At 37.0% G+C, this 18,997-nt stretch overlaps 1 protein-coding gene across 1 annotated transcript; it reads left to right on the top strand.

Moving 5' to 3' along the window:
- The first annotated feature begins 279 nt into the window (after nucleotides 1-279).
- On the top strand, nucleotides 280-1,233 carry LOC101691060 (olfactory receptor 2T27). The gene has a single exon (XM_004781564.2). The coding sequence runs from the start codon at nucleotides 280-282 to the stop codon at nucleotides 1,231-1,233; it is 954 nt and encodes a 317-aa protein (XP_004781621.1).
- Nucleotides 1,234-18,997: the final 17,764 nt, after the last annotated feature.

The raw sequence follows: 18,997 nt of genomic DNA, 5'->3' as shown, positions 1-18,997 counted from the left end.
CAAAATTCTTCAGGATGTTCTTCCAGTAAGCTGATATTTTTGAGATTCATGGATGAGGTGGGTCTTCCTTAGGACCCAAATGTAAAGACTACTTTCTCAAAGCAACCTATAACCCCAGGAAACATTGGATAAAGAGGTAAATTACATGGTGAGATGTGACTGATTTGTCTTGATTTTGTCCATGGCTGCATCAGAATGTTTTAAACAAACCAACTATTTATCTTCTGTGTCCAACTTCCCCTCTCATACCCATGTCTTTTTAGTGTGACCTACAGAGATATGGAGTGGGGCAATTATTCCATGTATGCTGACTTTATTCTCCTGGGCTTATTCAGCAATACCCGTTTTCCCTGGCTTCTCTTTGCCCTCATCCTTTTGGTCTTTGTTATCTCCATATCCAGCAACACCATCATGATCATTCTCATCCAGATGGACTCCCGCCTCCACACCCCCATGTACTACTTGCTCAGCCAGCTCTCCTTCATGGATATCCTGTACATTTCTACCATTGTGCCAAAGATGCTGGTTGGCCAGATGATGGGCCAGAGGGCCATATCCTTTGCAGGATGCACTGCCCAGCACTTCCTTTACTTGACCTTGGCAGGGGCTCAGTTTTTCCTCCTAGGACTAATGTCTTATGACCGCTATGTAGCCATCTGCAGCCCATTGCGCTATCCTGTCCTCATGAGCCGAAAGGTCTGCTTGTTGATTGTGGTGGCAGCCTGGCTGGGAGGGTCCATAGATGGCTTTCTGCTCACTCCAGTGACAATGCAGTTCCCTTTCTGTGCCTCTCGAGAAATCAACCACTTCTTCTGTGAGGTCCCTGCCCTTCTGAAGCTCTCCTGTACTGACACATCAACCTATGAGACAGCCATGTATGTCTGCTGCATCATGATGCTCCTCATCCCTTTCTCTGTCATCTCAGCCTCTTATACAAGTATTCTCATCACTGTTTATAGGATGAGTGGAGCAGAGGGAAGGCGAAAGGCAGTGGCCACTTGCTCTTCACACATGGTGGTGGTCAGCCTCTTCTATGGTGCCGCCATGTACACCTATGTGCTGCCTCATTCTTACCATACCCCTGAGAAGGACAAAGCTGTGTCTGCCTTCTATACCATTCTCACTCCCTTGCTCAACCCACTCATCTATAGCCTCAGGAACAAAGATGTTACAGGAGCTCTAAAGAAAGCTCTGGGCAGGTGTTTGTCCTCAGGAACTGTATCCACCTTTTAAAGAAATTGCATTTGCCTCTTTATATTTGAAGAAAAGAATACAAAACTTTATCATTGCCTTTGGATTTGCTTATTGGAAACATAATAAGTCATTCACATGCCAGGAAGAAAAGGTGGGAATATTCTTGGGATTTGGAAAGCAGACTGTGGGATTTTGAGAACTTGGTCATTTTTGAGAAGTATAAGGGTTCTGAAAAGTGGATGGGTTGAGATGGAGTGGGAATAAAGTTGGGTTTTCACTAGTCACCTATCTGCTTTCCACAAAGCATGCATGCCTTTAGAAATATGCAGTTGTCCTTTTCTTGCAAAGGTCAAGTGTGGCAAGGGAAATGCTTATCTTCAGCTATTCCTCTGACTTTTCAGGTATTCTTCTGATTTTCCACCACCACCAATTGTTCTTTGAGATATTTAACAAATTGACCACTTCAAAGAAATCAACTTTCCAACTATTGTCTTGATTGTACTTCAAATGTTATTTTAATCTCTACCAATGATATTTTTACTATTCCATATTTAATTCTATCAAGCCAAAATTGGCATTATTATTTGTTGAAAAAATGGTTTGACTCTATGTAATTAATTTTCGCAACTGAATCTCATCAAAATGGCTCAAAAACACAATGGAACAAATCAAATTTGGGAGGAGGCCAGCAACTTTATTTTTCTGCCCTTAAAGTTTTATTAAAATCATCCCAAAATGATGAACTAGATGTTAAAAAAAAATGTGGTTTTGAGGCATTGGTAAGCATGGATTGCTCCTATATTTTCTATCCCCTCTTACCTCAAACTCTTAATGATATCATTTTTTTAAAAGATTTTATTTATTTATTTGACAAAGAGAGAGAGAGATCACAAGTAGGCAGAGAGGCAGGCAGAGAGGAAGGGAAGCAGGCTCCCTGCTGAGCAGAGAGCACCATGTGGGGCTTGATCCCAGGACCCTGAGATCATGACCTGAGCCAAAGGCAGAGGCTTAACCTCTGAGCCACTCAGGCACCCCTTAATGATATCATTTAAAAGGAACAAGTAGGGCAATTTGAAATAACATCTCTCTCACTATAAGAGAGAGAAATATTAGGCCTAATATTTTACTTTTAACAATTTTTATACAAAATAATGGTACTCTTTTAACAGCTAAATGCTGGTTTATTCTTTTGGAAATTAACATACTTACTATTCAAATGTTTTTACTCAATTTTGTATTCTCATATTTTTAAAATTTAGCCTAATTTGTTTAATTATTTTAGTAATTGTATATTAGCCAGTATTCTTCTGAGGTAGAGAAAATTATTTGAATCTCCTCTTTTCCTTTATTTTCTTACTTAACAAAATTCATTCTATTTCAGGTTCTCTGCCTTTCCAACTTCCTGCTTTGATATCTTAAGGTTTACTTATCTTATATTTCATTATCTATGAAGAAAATATTTGAAACACAAAGAACAAGTTGTAATTATATAAAATCTCATTTTAAAAATTTGTAGTATTAGGATGACTTAAATGTACATAGGCAAGTCCACTAGGAGTTGACATATGTTTCCAAAAATTTGATGCTTTTCTACTCTGAAAAAGAAACATAGAACTTTCATAGACACATTTTTCTATCTTGTGTCTATGAAAGTTCTATAATGTTTTTTTTTGGGGTGGTGGTATTATTTCTTTTTTTTTTCACTTCTGTTTATTAGTTCTTTTATTTATTTTTTTTATTATGTTGTTAGTCACTATAAAATGCATAATTAGCTTTGGATATAGTATTCCAAGATTCATTGTTTACAAATAACACCTAATGCTCCATGAAATAAGTGCCCTGCTTAACATTCACGACCAGATACTGTTTCTTATCCCTAAATGTGGGTATCTGTCCTATAGTTTCATTAAGAACACGCAAATTGGAACCAGATGTTGTAGTTAGCCTTTTAGATTTTGCCACTATATATTTTTTATTTTTTTCAATTTATTTATTTTCAGAAAAAGAGTATCCATTATTTTTTCACCACACCCAGTGCTCCATGCATTCCGTGCTCTCTATAATACCCATCACCTGATACCCCAACCTCCCACACCTCCGCCACTTCAAACCCCTCAGATTGTTTTTCAGGGTCCATAGTCTCTCATGATTCACCTCCCCCTCCAATTTATCCCAACTCCCTTCTCCTCTCTAACACCCCTTGTCCTCCATGATATTTGTTATGCTCCACAAATAAGTGAAACCATATGATAATTGACTCTCTCTGTTGACTTATTTCACTCAGCATAATCTCTTCCAGTCCCGTCCATGTTGCTACAAAAGTTGGGTATTCATCCTTTCTGATGGAGGCATAATACTCCATAGTGTATATGGAGCACATCTTCCTTATCCATCGTCCGTGGAAGGGCATATGGTTTCTTTCCATAGTTTGGCGACCGTGGCCATTGCTGCTATAAACATTGGGGTACAGATGGCCCTTCTTTTCACGACATCTGTATCTTTGGGGTAAACACCGAGGAGTGCAATGGCAGGGTCATAGGGAAGTTCTATTTTTAATTTCTTGAGGAATATCCACACTGTTCTCCAAAGAGGCTGCACCAACAGTGGAAGAAGGTTCCCCTTTCTCCACATCCTCTCTAACACATGTTGTTTCCTGTTTTGTTAATTTTGGCCATTCTAACTGGTGTAAGGTGATATCTCAATGTGGTTTCAATTTGAATCTCCCTGAGGGCTAGTGATGATGAACATTTTTTCATGTGTCTGATAGCCATTTGTATGTCTTTATTGGAGAAGTGTCTGTTCATATCTTCTTCCCATTTTTTGATATGCTTGCCTGTTTCGTGTGTGTGGAGTTTGAGGAGTTCATTATAGATCCTGGATATCAACCTTTTGTCTGTACTGTCATTTGCAAATATCTTCTCCCATTCCATGGGTTGCCTCTTTGTTTTTTTGACTGTTTCCTTTTCTGTGCAGAAGCTTTTGATTTTTATGAAGTCCCAAAAGTTTATTTTAGCTTTTGTTTCCTTTGCCTTTGGAGACATATCTTGAAAGAAGTTGCTGTGGCAGATATCGAAGAGATTACTGCCTATGTTCTCCTCTAGGATTCTGATGGATTCCTGTCTCACATTGAGGTCTTTTATCCATTTTGAGTTTATCTTTGTGTACGGTGTAAGATAATGGTCAAGTTTCATTCTTCTACATATAGCTGCCCAGTTTTCCCAGCACCATTTATTGAAGAGACTGTCTTTGTTCCACTGTATATTTTTCCAGTTTTGTCGAAGATTAATTGACCATAGAGTTGAGGGTCCTTATCTGGGCTCTCTACTCTGTTCCACTGGTCTATGTGTCTGTTTTTATGCCAGAACCATGCTATCTTGGTGATCACAGCTTTGTAATAAAGCTTGAAATCAGGTAACATAATGCCCCCAGTTTTATTTTTGTTTTTCAACATTTCCTTAGCGATTCAGTGTCTCTTCTGATTCCATACAAATTTAAGGATTATTTGCTTCATCTCTTTGAAAAATACCAGTGGAATTTTGATTGGAATGGCATTAAAAGTATATATAGCTCTAGGCAGTATAGACATTTTAACAATGTTTATTCTTCTGATCCAAGAGTATGGAATGGTCTTCCATCTTTTTGTGTCTTCTTCAATTTCTTTCATCAGTGTTCTGTAGTTCCTAGAGTACAGATCCTTTACTTCATTGGATAGGTTTATTCCCAGGTATCTTATGATTTTTGGTGCTATAGTAAATGGAATAGATTCTCTAATTTCCCTTTCTGTATTTTCATTGTTAGTGGATAAGAAAGCCACTGATTTCTGCACATTGACTTTGTATCATGCCACGTTGCTGAATAGCTATATGAGTTCTAGTAGTTTGGGGATGGAGTCTTTTGGGTTTTCCATATAAAGAATCATGTCATCTGCGAAGAGAGAGAGTTTGACTTCTTCATTACCAATTTGGATACCTTTTATTTCTCTTTGTTGTCTGATTGCTGTTGCAAGAACTTCTAATACTATGTTGAACAAGAGTGGTGAGAGTGGGCATCCTTGTCTTGTTCCTGATCTCAACGGGAAGGCTGCAAGCTATTTCCCATTGAGGATGATATTTGCTATGGGTCTTTCATAGATAGATTTGATGAGCTTCAGGAATGTTCCCTCTATCCCTATTCTTTGAAGCGTTTTAATCAGGAACGGATGCTGGATATTGTCAAATGCTTTTTCTGCATCAATTGAGAGGACCATGTGGTTATTCTCTCTTCTCATATTAATTTGTTGTATCACATTGATTGATTTGCAAATGTTGAACCATCCTTGTAGCCCAGGGATGAATCCCACCTGATCATGGTGGATAGTATTTTTAATGTGCTGTTGGATCCTGTTGGCTAGGATCTAGTTGAGAATCTTAGCATATTATTGATAGATACGTTCTACTGTATCTGTGGTTTCTACCTCATTGATCTCAGCTCTAATCTTGATGATTTCCTTTCTTATGTGTGGAGTTGGTTTGATTTGTTGTTGATTCTCCAGTTCTTTAAGGTGTAGAGACAGCTGGTGTATTCTGGATTTTTCGATTTTTTTGAGGGAGGCTTGGATGGCTATGTATTTTCCCCTTAGGACAATCTTTGCTGTATCCCATAGGTTTTGGACTGAAGTGTCTTCATTCTCATTGGTTTCCATGAATTGTTTCAGTTCTTCTTTGATCTCCTGGTTGATCCAAGCATTTTTAAGCAAGGTGGTTTTTAGCTTCCAGGTGTTTGAGTTCCTTCTGAACTTTTCCTTGAGATTGAGCTCCAGTTTCAAGGCATTGTGATCTGAGAATATGCAGTGAATCATCTCATTCTTTTGGTATCGGTTGAGTCCTGATTTGTGACCCAGTATGTGGTCTATTCTGGAGAAGGTTCTGTGTGCACTTGAAAAGAATGAGTATTCTGTTGTTTTAGGGTGGAATGTTCTGTATATATCTATGAGGTCCATCGGGTCCAATGTGTCATTCAATGCTCTTGTTTCTTTATTGATTTTCTGCTTCAATGATCTATCTATTTCTGAGAGAGGCATGTTAATATCTCCTATGATTAGTGTATTCATATCAATATGACTCTTCATCTTGATTAACAGCTTTCTTAAGTAATTGGCTGCTCCCATATTGGGAGCATAGATATTTACAATTGTTAGATCATCTTGGTGGATAGTCCCTTTAAGGATTATGTAGTGTCCTTCTGTATCTCTGACTATAGTCTTTAGTTTGAAGTCTAATTTATCTGATATGAGAATTGCTACCCCGGCCTTCTTTTGAGGCCCATTGAATGAAAGATGCTTCTCCATCCCTTCTCTTTCAGGATGGGTGTATCTTTAGGTTCAAGACAGGTCTTTTGTAGACAACATATGGATGAGTCCTGTCGTTTTATCCAATCTGCAACCTTGTGCCATTTTATGGGTGCATTTAGGCCATTCACATTGAGAGTGATTATTGATAGATACGTTTTTATTGACATCGAGTTACCTTTGAAGTTTTTCTTTCTGTAGACTGTCTCTATATTTCTGTTCAATGCTATTCTTGGAATTTTTCCTCTTTTATAGAACCCCCCTTAATACTTCCTGCAGTGTTGGCTTGGTGCAAATGTTGAACCATCCTTGTAGCCCAGAACCAGCCTTGCTGGTCTTGGAAACTCTTTATCTCTCCATCCATTTTGAATGTCAGTCTTGCTGGATAAAGTTTCTTGGCTGCATGTTCTTCTCATTTAGTGCCCTGAATATATCTTTACAGCCTCTTTCTGGCTTGCCAGGTCTCTGTGGACAGGTCTGATGTTATCTGATGGGCTTCCCTCTGTAAGTAAGGAGCCTCTTTGCCCTGGCGGCTTTTGAGAGATTATACCTACAATTATATATCCTCATTTTGACTATCAGGTGTCGTGATTTTTTTTTTTGTAATGTATAATCTTAGGTGGAGACCACTCAGCCTCTAGTACATGAACACTGGTTCCATTTGCGAGTGGGAAGATTTTCATGAAGGACTTGTTCCACTATATCTTCTAGACTTTTTTCTTTCTCCTCCCGTCAGGGATTCCAATAATTCTGACGTTGGAATGCTTCATGGCATCATTTATTTCCCTGATTCTGTTTTTGTGGTTTCTAAGCTGTTTGTTCCAGGCTTCCTCCTGATATAAAAAGACTGATACAAGTATATGACAAGAGAAAAAAGAGAAAAAAAAAATATATATATATATATGTAAATAAAGAAAGAACCTCGTCAAAAAGAACACCAAGTGTAAAATGTACATGCTATCAGGACAAACACAAAAACACAGAAACACTGGGAGAATAAGATGGGAGAGTTCTTATAAATTCTCAGTGTGTGTGAGGAAGGTTGTTTTGATTCTTCCTGGATGTATATTGATATCTTTGTTAAGAACTCAACTTTCCTAAGATAAAGGGGGATTAAAAATTGGTTTACCTATAGGGGTAATATTGATTTGGGAAAGGGAATTACTTTGAAGTTTAACTCTATATGAATATTAAAGGATAAAAATAAAAAGGAATAAACTAGACTAAAATAAACTAAAATTTAAAAAAAGGAATTCAAAAAATAAAAATGCAAAAGAAAAACGTAGGTGTATGTATCAAAAAGTTCGGTTAGAAATGTATTATGGAGTTTGATGTACTGTACAGCTCGCTGTGATGGTAAATAGGTTAAAAAAATTACCTATGTGTAAAAAAAAAAAAATGAACTGGAATAGTGGGAACGAGTGAACAATACAAGTTTTCCTATGAAGTAGTGGTTGTTCTCTTGTAGTCCTTTTTTTTTCTTTCTTTCTTGGTTTGTTTTCTGGGGGAGGGGCCTGGCACATGGGTTGTCAGTCAATGATGTTTCCTGAGTTAAGTCCTCCAGCTCCCCTCAAGGGGGTGGGCTCTGAGGAAGGTTTTTTTTCAGGCTTTTGTTCTCTGGCGGTTTTTATGCTTGTTCACCTTTTTTTTTTTTTTTTCTCTCCCCTTGACCGCCTTTGATGGTTTTGTAGTTTTAGAGGAAAACAAACCGCACCCTGATCTCCCTCTCAGAGAGAAGCCTCAGTCTGTCTGCAGAGCCTAAATAAGTTCCCCCTTGGCTGCTGGTAGAGCAGGTTCCAAGTTGCAGACCCTGGGGGCGCAGGATCTTTTGCTTGTACCCAAAGCCAAGGCAGTGGCAGCTGTCTGGGAGCTCCCGACCACTCCCGACCCATGAACCAGAGAGGTTCCAAGCAGCAATCGCACACTGAGATTTTGCCTCTGGCCAGGGCTGGGAGTGCCCGGCTTGCGCACCCCTCTTTCAGAGGCGGCTCTGGGTCGCACGCATGTCTCAGGCACTGAGAACGAGGCGCAAGTTCATAAGCACCAGGCTGGGCTTTTGTGCACCTCTGTCAGGGGAGAGTTTGTGACGCATCGCTTAGGCTTTGAAACAATGGTGCGGGTCAAAGAGCGCAGGCTGGGCCTTTGTAACTCAGGGGAGCATGAGGGACATGCGCGCATATCTCAAGCTTTGTGGTAGGGCTCGCGCGTTCTGCCGACTGGCGACTGGCGTGGCTCCCATCCCCTCACAGGAGCCAGAACCCATGCATTCTGGGTGCGCTGGTGGCTTAGGGACCAAGAGCTGGTTTCTCCACTGCACTCTCTCTGCCTCAGCGCCAGGGGAGGCTGTCCTGGGACAGAGGACTTAAGGCCCTGTCCCTAACCTCCCCAATTCCCACAATTTCCCCCTGCAATACTTTGCTCTTTTGGAGTGCTTCAAACCAGTCTCCAGGTTAATGCTGGTCCCCAGACGCAGGACACTCTCATTCATATCGGGGTATTACTTTCCAGCCGGTCGCCTCTGGTGGCTCCCTCCCCCTTTTGTTTATCTTCTGATATCAGTCCACCATTCCCTCTCTGCTTTACCTGCCCACTGGCGTCTTCTGCCCCTGTAGAGATCCAGACGTGTATAATTCTGATCTCAGGCTGATTTCATGGGTGATCGGATTTCTTTGGTAGGTAATCAGCTCACTTTGGGGTAGCAGCTGAAAAGGTGCTTCCTCCTACTCCCCCGCCATCTTGTCCTTGCCACTATATTTTGATATCCCAGGATTCCTTAACCCAGTCCTTCACTCTCTTTGAACTTTATTTTCTAACACCTGTGTCATGGAAAGGATGACTTAGAATAGGAATAGGCAGTTAGGGCCATTTTCTGATTTGGAAATAGTTTTATAAGTGGATCCCTGTGGGAAAGAATAGATTAGGAAAATTATATATTTCATTACAGACAAACTTTTTCATTGTAATTCTTGTAAAATTCTAATTATAGATATGTTTACTATGTAAAAATAAATTAATTTCTTGAACCCCTATTTCTGAATTATTAAATTAGGATATTCTAACCTATTTCTTACTTCAACAATACTTCTAAGAGAATATGAGATTACTGGTACAAAGCAATTTTAGCTTTGGAAGGTGCTATATATGTATTATTATAATTAACTCATTATTATCGAGCAGGAAACCTGCTTCCCTCATCCTCTTCTATTCCAGTTTTGTCTCTTGACATTGCAATTAAAATCCTTTCTTGCAGAGATGAGGTTACAGAGATGATCAATGCCTTCTAATTCCAACATAAGGCCTTTAATAAAACATACAGAAAATGTTTTAAGGACTGCTGTTAGTCTGCCCATTACACATACTTCTGATAGAATAAGTCATTGTCTCTAGAATATCTTGAGGGGCTGAGTGTCATAAGCTCCCTTCACATTGATTTTCACCTAACCTCAGAAACTGAAGAACATAGGCAAAAACTCAACATGAAGATAGTTTCTTGTTGGGAAGAAGCTACTCAACCAACCTGACTCCAAACTTTCCCAACCCATTGAATCCAAAATGGCTGCATGCTGCATGCTTCAAGGCATAGCTCTCCTGTATGTCCACTTTTTTTTTTTTTTTCCGTTTAGTTTTGGCCATATAGTTGACATGCAAATAATATAAATTGAAAGAATGAAATAAATGTCAGATATTCTATAATATAGTTCCTTTCAGCATCAGTCAGTTTTCTCCTTTATAGACTAATATGAGCAAATTCAAAGCATAGTTGTCATTAGAGGGCTCTACCATTCTCCAATTTAGGCATTTTCCCTTCACTTTTTCTTATATCCTTCTTCTCTTCCCTGATTCATATACCTCTCTCTTCCATCCCTGGCTAATATGCCCTACCCCCTTTGTTTCTCTTTTTTTCAGTTTTTATTTAATTTCCACTTAAATTATTTAAATTCCATGTAGTTAACATTCAGTGCAATATTAGTCTCAGATGTACATTTAAGAGATTCAACATTTATATACAAACTTCCAATGCTCATCAGAAGTGCACTCCTTAATTCCCATCACCTATTTAACCCATCACCCCACATCCCCCCCTTCTGGTAACTATCTGCTCTCTATAATTAAGAGTCTGTTTCTTGGATTGCCTCTCTCTATTTTTCCCCTATGATTCTCCAATTTCTTTTTTCTTAATTCCACATGTGAGTGAAATCATACTGTATTTTTCTTTCTCTTATTTTGCTTAGGATAACACCCTCTAGCTCCATCCATGTCACTGCAAACGACAAGATTTCATTCTTTTTATGGCTAAGTAACATTCCATACACACACAACATCTTCTTTATCCACTCATCAGACAACAGGCATTTGGGCTCTTTCCATAATTTAGCTGTTGTAGATAATGCTGCTATAAACATCTCAGTGGATGTATCCCTTCTAATTAAAAGTTTTTTTTTTTAAAGATTTTATTTATTTATTTGACAGAGAGATCACAAGTAGACAGAGAGGCAGGCAGAGAGAGAGAGAGAGAGAGAGGGAATCAGGCTCCCTGCTGAGCAGAGAGCCCGATGCGGGACTCGATCCCAGGACCCTGAGATCATGACCTGAGCCGAAGGCAGCGGCTTAACCCACTGAGCCACCCAGGCGCCCCTCTAATTAATAGTTTTGATTTCTTTGGGTAACTACCTAGAAGAGCAATTGCTAATTGTAAGGTGGTTCTGTTTCTAATTTTTTGAGGAACCTCCATACAGTTTTCCAGAAGTAACTCTGAGATATTTCTTTTTATGTGCAGTCAGCCAACATATAGTACATCATTAGTTATTGATGTAGTGTTCAATGGTTCATTAGTTGCATATAATATCCAGTACCCATCACAAACCCTACCTTCTAGCCTTTTTTCACTTTTCTCTTTCTCACTCTTGCTCTTGGACTTTGTCCATTTCTACTTTTTTTACTGTTTTGACTATACTCCAGCAAACACTGCTGAAATGATACTGCACTTCCATAATGATGGATGGGGTTTCAATTAGCTTAGATTAGCAGAGAGAGAAATTTTATGGTCTTTCAAAGTGGGCTTCTAAAGTGTATTGGCAATGATGTCAAGGTGAAAGGTGATATAGCTAATGTAGAGAAATTTGTAATGGAAATGTATTTAATATACAGAGACTTGGCTAGATGCACTTACTTGTACCAGAGGTTTATATAAAAGAAAACATATGCAAATCTATATCTTTTCTTTTTACAGTATGCTCAGTAGTCTTCTTTGGTTCTGATGTATGTCCATATAAATAATATTTATCTAAAATAGATGAAAATCCCCTAACATTCCAGATTCTACTGTTCTATAGTAGAAACAACTATAGATAATTTCTTCCCTACTCTGGGAGGAAACCTGATTCTCAACCTGTGACTGTGCATTTTCTCTTTCTTGGGTGTCAGATCCTTCATGAGTGCTCTGGTTAGGCTCTTCCATTTGCATATGGTTTCTCTTTTGGTGTTTACATAAACACATTTTCCCTAAGAATGCAGACCTCAATTTTAGTGATCCCAGTCTTGTTTTAAAGATATCCCAGAGTACCTTCAATAATCTCAGGAGAAATGCTCTGAATAATATTGTCTTCACTTAGTAATTTTTATGAAATAAATATATCAAGTTGACTTTGATAATAGTTATAGGATTATTGTAGATGAAGTAAAAATCATGAAACAATAAGGAATAAAGCAAAACAAGAAAATATCATTGAAATATTGTATCATGGAACACTGGAACTTGAAGTAACCTTGCTGATGGTTGTGTCAAAGTATTTTTTTTAGCTGGGGAAAAAAACAGTTCTGAGAATGGAATTCTATGCCAAACTACACACAGGAAATGCTGGACCTTCAGCTGCAGACTCCCAAGTCCAGGAATCCTTAACATTTCTTCTAATCCCTTTAATTTAATCATTTCTCAGAGGATATGGTTTAATTTTGTAATTTCTTAGTTATTGCTAAGATCCAATATTCTACAAGCTGTAAAATTTTCCTTTCCAGTCCTCTGAGTGTCTTACTGCTTGATTATTCCTTGTCTGAATCTCCATTTAGGAAAATTTTGATATGTGTCTTTGTCTTTCAGGGACTAGGATAGAGCAAAAATCTTAAGAAATTTAGAAAAGACATTCTAAAAAGTATATATTAATGTGATCTTATCATAGTAAACAAAGTTTTATTCTAAGAAAATTTACTGTAAATTACAGGTAGCACTTTGTAATGATGTGACTGAACAAAATCATTTGAACTGAAACCAAACACTGGGAATATAAACATCCAGACTTTGGGAATTGCTGTTTTGGGACATAAAGAAATGTTAATCTCTACCTTTATGCAAGACATATTACTTGGAAGGCCTGAAAGTGTGGAAGAGGAGGAGAAATAGCAATAAAAAAAATGATCCAGAAACATGAAAAGCAACATAGAGAAGTCACAAAATATCTATCATACATAAATAATTTGGACTTGTATTTTTATATGATAACTAAGTTCAACACCAGGTGAAAAGTTGTGATGTCCACAGTTTGTGCTACTTTCCTTAGAAAATTAAGTAATAATAAAAGCCTAATTTAATTGTTATATCAGCACTTTTCAATTATTCTCATCATATAGATATAAAAAAAAATGATAGTTGGAGCACTTGGGTGACTCAGTCAGTTGTGTCCAGCTCTTGATTTTGGCTGAAATAATTCTGTTGGGGTCTTGAGATTGAGCCCCTCATTGGGCTCCACACAGTTAGTGGGGAGTTTTCTTGAGATCCTCTTTCTTCCTCTGCTCCTCCCCCTCGCTTGCATTTTTTTTCTCTTTCTCAAATAAATAACTATTTTAAACAAATAAATACATTCTAGTTGTATGGAAGAATGCGGTAAACTGAGGTGGCAGTTAGCAACCAGATTAACTCTCTGCTGGATGTAGCACTACAGATCAATCCAGGACTGAGAGGGTCAATATGTCATTGAAACCCATTGGAGGCTCTGTAGTAAGTCACATCAGAGTGAAGGTAATATTCTATTCAAATCAATTGCCCATCTAATGAAGGAAATTTTATATTTATTGGAGAACTATAAAATATTTTTCAGTAATTAGTTTTTAAAAAGTATCCTAAGTGACTGGAAACATATATGTGTTTTTATTTATAATGTAGAGGGTATAGGATTTAAGGTCTAGGTCTAATAAATTTGTGAGAATTAGAAGGCATATAAGGAATGTGCCCATCACTAGACGTAGTGCATAAGAAACATTCTATCATGATATTTATTATCATTATTATTGCTCTTATTTTAATGGTAGTACATAAGTTGTTCCCCTCCCCAAACAAGACAACTTCCTATTTCCTCTCTAGAGAAATAAAATGCATTTCATTTTTAGAAAGTTCAATTTATCTTTTGTTTAAAGCTATTTATGCAAAATAACTTTTAGAAAATGTATGGCCTCTGTTTTAATTTATCTCTTATTTATTTTTCTTTCCTTCCCCTTTTTACTTCCCTCTCTTCTTCTTCTCATCCACTCTAATACTTTCTTCTTTTCTACTTTATTTTCTTTTTATCATGTCTTCTTTATTTCATACTGAATTTGAATTCTTTCTCCACTAACCACTAGATAAATAATTATGAAAACCACTTAATCTCTCTGTAAAATGCATATTTGTAATAAAATATATTCAAACAAAATAGGCAAGTGACACAGGAAAGAAATTCTTAGTTTGGTACAGTTTTGTTTTTTTTGTTGTTGTTTTTTTTTGTTTTTGTTTTTGTTTTTTTAGATATATTAAGTTTTAATTTTAAATTTAGGTTGGTCTACTTTTACTTCTCTTTTATTTAATTTATTTTTTATTTATTTTAAGCATAACAGTATTCATTATTTTTGCACCACACCCAGTGCTCCATGCAATCCGTGCCCTCTATTATACCCACCACCTGGTACCCCGACCTCCCACCTCTGCCCCTTCAAAACCCTCAGATTATTTTTCAGAGTCCATAGTCTCTCATGGTTCATCTTCCTTTCCAATTTCCCCCAACTCCCTTCTCCTCTCTATCTCCCCATGTCCTCCATGCTATTTGTTATGCTCCACAAATAAGTGAAACCATATGATACTTGACTCTCTCTGCTTGACTTATTTCACTCAGCATAATCTCTTCCAATCCCATCCATGTTGCTACAAAAGTTGGGTATTCATGCTTTCTGATGGAGGCATAATACTCCGTAGTGTATGGTCTGCTTTTACTTCTAGGCCACTTTATTATTATTATTACTCTGGAATAATTCCAGGATTAGGTAAGTAGTTCAATTGTGATATTTAAAGAAATAATTACAACTTTTAACTTGGGAAAAGAATGCACACTCCAGTAAAAGGGATGGGCTTTTGTTGACCTTCCCATAATGCACAAGGTAAATCTTATAAATTTAGATTAATTGACAGCCCAGGGATTCCTCCTGCAAAATGCTGAAATCCATTATTAATGAAAAATATTTTGAACTGGCCCCACCTCCATATCCAAGTAGTTAAGGAGTCTGTTTTTCCACTGTGACCTTACTAAGTAAGGCTTGGACTCAGTTGCTCTGAGGTAGGATGTTAGATTTTCATGGAAACAAGGTAAAACATTTCCCAGAGAGTTGGATGCATTCTTTAAGCATCACTCTGTGACTACTAGAAAGAAATTAGAAAGAATTAAAAATTATGAATTTATGCATTCACTTTTGGCAACTAGATTATTGGAAAAGGGATATTTAGTTTGAAATATAGGAAACTAAGGGAAATCTGGTATAGTTTGGAAAGACATGGATAGATTCACTGAAGAGGAAAATCACTTTTAAGAGCTGATTGGTTGAAAGAGAGTGCTTAGTACTCATTATGAGGAGTTTTCAGACATTAGGGGTAGGTGTAAAATATTAGTAACACAGGGGGAAGAATTGATTTACCTCTGAATGCGTTTAAGACAAGGATTACCCTCTTTATATGTAGGTAGGTGTGGTTAAAAGTTTGGCGAATGCTTGGGAGAAAAGTGAGATATGTTAAATGTCAGCCAGGAACAACCACAAGAAGAGACAGCAGCCAAGTTCAGTTTTTAAAAAAGTGTATTTTGCTTACAGTTCTTAGAAACAGAAATCACGGCACAACACCAAGTGCCAAATGGGAAAAGTGAGAAGAAAGCATTACGCCATAGCTTTTATTTGAGTTTCTGTGGATAGATAAGGCAATATGAGGGAAACAGGTTAGGATTGGCTCATCAGATAATTTTGCTTGGCTCTACCATGGTCTCTAGTTGCCTCATACCTAATTCTGAAAGATTTAGGCAGAGAAGGATTTTATCTAGGAGTGTACATGCCAGATAGAGGAGGTCAGAGTCTGTATTGGTTAGTTTTCATATCAAAAACATGGCTCTAGCTAAGCCCTTTGCTATTTATCAAGATTTGGCTAGCCCTGGAAGGGGCAGTCCTTCCATAGTTAGAAGGGATTTTAAGATGCCAAAACATTCTAATATGCAGAAAACTTAAAAATATATACATGTATATACATACAGGGTATCAGAAAGTACTGTTTCAATACTTGTCTTTCTTGGACAACAGTTCTTCCTGATAAAATGTTTCCTAATCTCACTTGGAATTCTCTTCTTACAAGAAGCTGTGAGGGTCACAAACTGCCTGAATTTCTGTGGCTTCTCCCAGAACAACTCCAGGCCTGTTTTATTGAAATGTGCTGCTTCTACCAGCTGGCACCCTGCACAGAGTTCCTCCTACATCTCTTTACTTCTCCTCATATGGAAGACCATAAGAAGGATGAACACCCCTTACAAAACTCACTTTTCCTTTTTTTAATGCAGAGATTCAAAGCTTCTGTTGGCGGTGTTTTCCACTTTTGGCTGGTTCTTCCCCAAGTTCCATGTATTAACTGAACAGTCTGCGGGTCAGAAGATTTTCTGACTCAAACATCAGAAAGGCCTGATTCTGAGGTCATGCAGATAAAATGATGTTTTGTTTTGCTTTGTTTTTGTTTTTGTTTTTTTATGGAAGAAAAAAATTCTTTAGTTTGGGAGGGGGGTGGAAAAAACCTGATAACTTTGAATAGAGGAAAATGATAGAGGAAAGTTAGTTGATGGGGAATGATCTGGACTCTTATATGTGTAAATAAGCCAAGTAACACATTACTTTAAGCAAGAGTGTGAACACTGACATCAAAATTAGATACCAAGAAGTGGTGTAAACAAAAGTTAACCGTAAAATATTGTGTTCATGATATATATATGGTCACTGCTTAATGTCCATTCCAAATATCTACAATATAATATTAACTGTACATTTTGACCATGTGTCACATTAGTTTTTATATATTTTGTATTTTTAGTAATTATATATTTGATTCATTGACAAAGTAAACATGTCCTAAACCTCTTAATGTGCTACTCTTTTAGCAGGTTCTGTTCCCTATACACATTATATATATATACATATATATATATATATGTGTGTGTGTGTGTGTGTGTGAGATATATATGTATATATATATATATATATATATCTCACACACACACACACACACACACACGCAACCTAAATCCATTTTTTTAATGCAATGAGTCTATGGTTATTTTTGAAATAAGAAATTTTGTATAAAATTATATCTTTATTTCAACTTTCATAATCTATTATTCTAGCATATATACTAAGAAAGGATCTAAATGTGGGGTGCCCATGTGGCTCAGTCAATTAAGTGTCTGCCTTCAACTTAGGTCATAATCCCTGGGTCCTAGGATCAAACCTGCCTCAGGCTTTCTGTTCAGTGGGGCATCTGCTCCACCCTCTCACTCTCCCTCTGTGGTCACTTTCTCTTTCTCTATCTCTCAAATAAATGAGTAAAATCTTTTTTAAAATGTTTGAAAATTTTTCATTCCCTAATCAAGAAGATTTGAGGCAATAAGAGTGACTTACTATATGGGGGTTAATTTCAATTAATAAGAAGAAGAAGAAGAAAAAGAAGAAGAAGAAGAGGAAGAAGAAGAATGATTTACCCCTGTCAATACTCTGTAGAGTCCAATCTGAGTGTTCATATAAAATAAATTATGTGGCCCATATTTTGATTCAAAAGTAATTTATTTTCATAGACAATTTTCACTGCAAAACCCTATAAACACAATTTCAGCTGTAATATCTTAAATTCTGTCTCTTTGTATATGAGTGAGACCTGTGCATGTCACAAGAAAATCTTCTGCATATTAAAGAAGGCAGAAGTAGTTGACTTTCATCAAATTTTCTGAGAGTTACAGTTGATATCCAGTATTGTTTATTTTTTAATTATGTTATGTTAGTCACCATAAAATACATCATTAGTTTTTGATGTAGTGTTCCAAGATTCATTGTTTACATATAACACCATGTTCCAGCCACTGTGTGCCCTCCCTAATACCCACCACCAAGCTCACCCATCCCCCCAATCTCTGCCCTCTAAAACCCTCATATTGTTTCTCAGAGTCCACAGTCTCTCATGCTCCATCTCCCCCTCCAATACCCTCTTCACTTTTCCTTCCCTTCCCCTAATGTCCTCCATGTCATTTCCTATGTTCCACAAGTAAGTGAAACCAATGATAATTGACTTATTTTATTCAGCATAATCTCTTCCAGTCCCACTCATGTGGATGCAAAAGTTGGGTATTCATCCTATCTGATGGCTGAGTAATATTCCATTGTATATATGGACCACATCTTCTTTATCCATTTGCCTGTTGAAGGGCATCTTGTCTCTTTCCACAGTTTGCCTGTTGTGGACATTGTTGCTTTGAACTTTGGAGTACATATGGTCCTTCTTTTCACTACATCTCTATCTTTGGGGTAAATACCAGGTATTGTTTATTAACTATCCAAGCACTTGTTTTTATCCTGCTTAACTGATAAGGTGTAATAAATGTAGGTTAACACAAAATTGATTTTATTTCCCCCCTCTGGATCTTACTTATTTGTTTAGAATATTACTCATAATATAAATCCATTTTTGATGAACACTTAGAAAAATAAATCTATTGCCCTGGTTCATTTTATTCTCACATAAAGGGATAATTATTCTTTTTCAATTCTTCACAGATTACAAATTTCATTATTATGTAAACAAAAAATCAGGGTATATTTATAGTATTGACGGCCAATACATTTTATAGAAATAAACTTCAGTAAGTCTGTCACTGAAATACAAGAGGAAAAACAAAATATGATAATAATAATAAACTCATTCCTCAATATCCATGAACATATCCAAAAAATACTCATATAACTTCCTCAAAAATAAAAAGTATGAGAAGTAGTTCAAGGGAGTTTTAATAGTATTGTTTCTTTTGCCCTTTAAATTCAGAAATCATTTTGCCATCTGGAATTACCTTTACTTATAAACATGAAGGATCAGTAACACAGTACAAAAATAAATGTTAAGGAATGAAAAAGTAAAATAGCAATAGATTCCTAGGATAATATAACATTTTA

Source organism: Mustela putorius, unplaced genomic scaffold (genome assembly GCF_011764305.1).
Source record: "Mustela putorius furo isolate JIRA1106 unplaced genomic scaffold, ASM1176430v1.1 tig00003923_pilon_pilon_pilon, whole genome shotgun sequence".
Lineage (NCBI taxonomy): Eukaryota > Metazoa > Chordata > Mammalia > Carnivora > Mustelidae > Mustela > Mustela putorius.
This window is presented reverse-complemented; position numbering and strand designations above follow the sequence as displayed.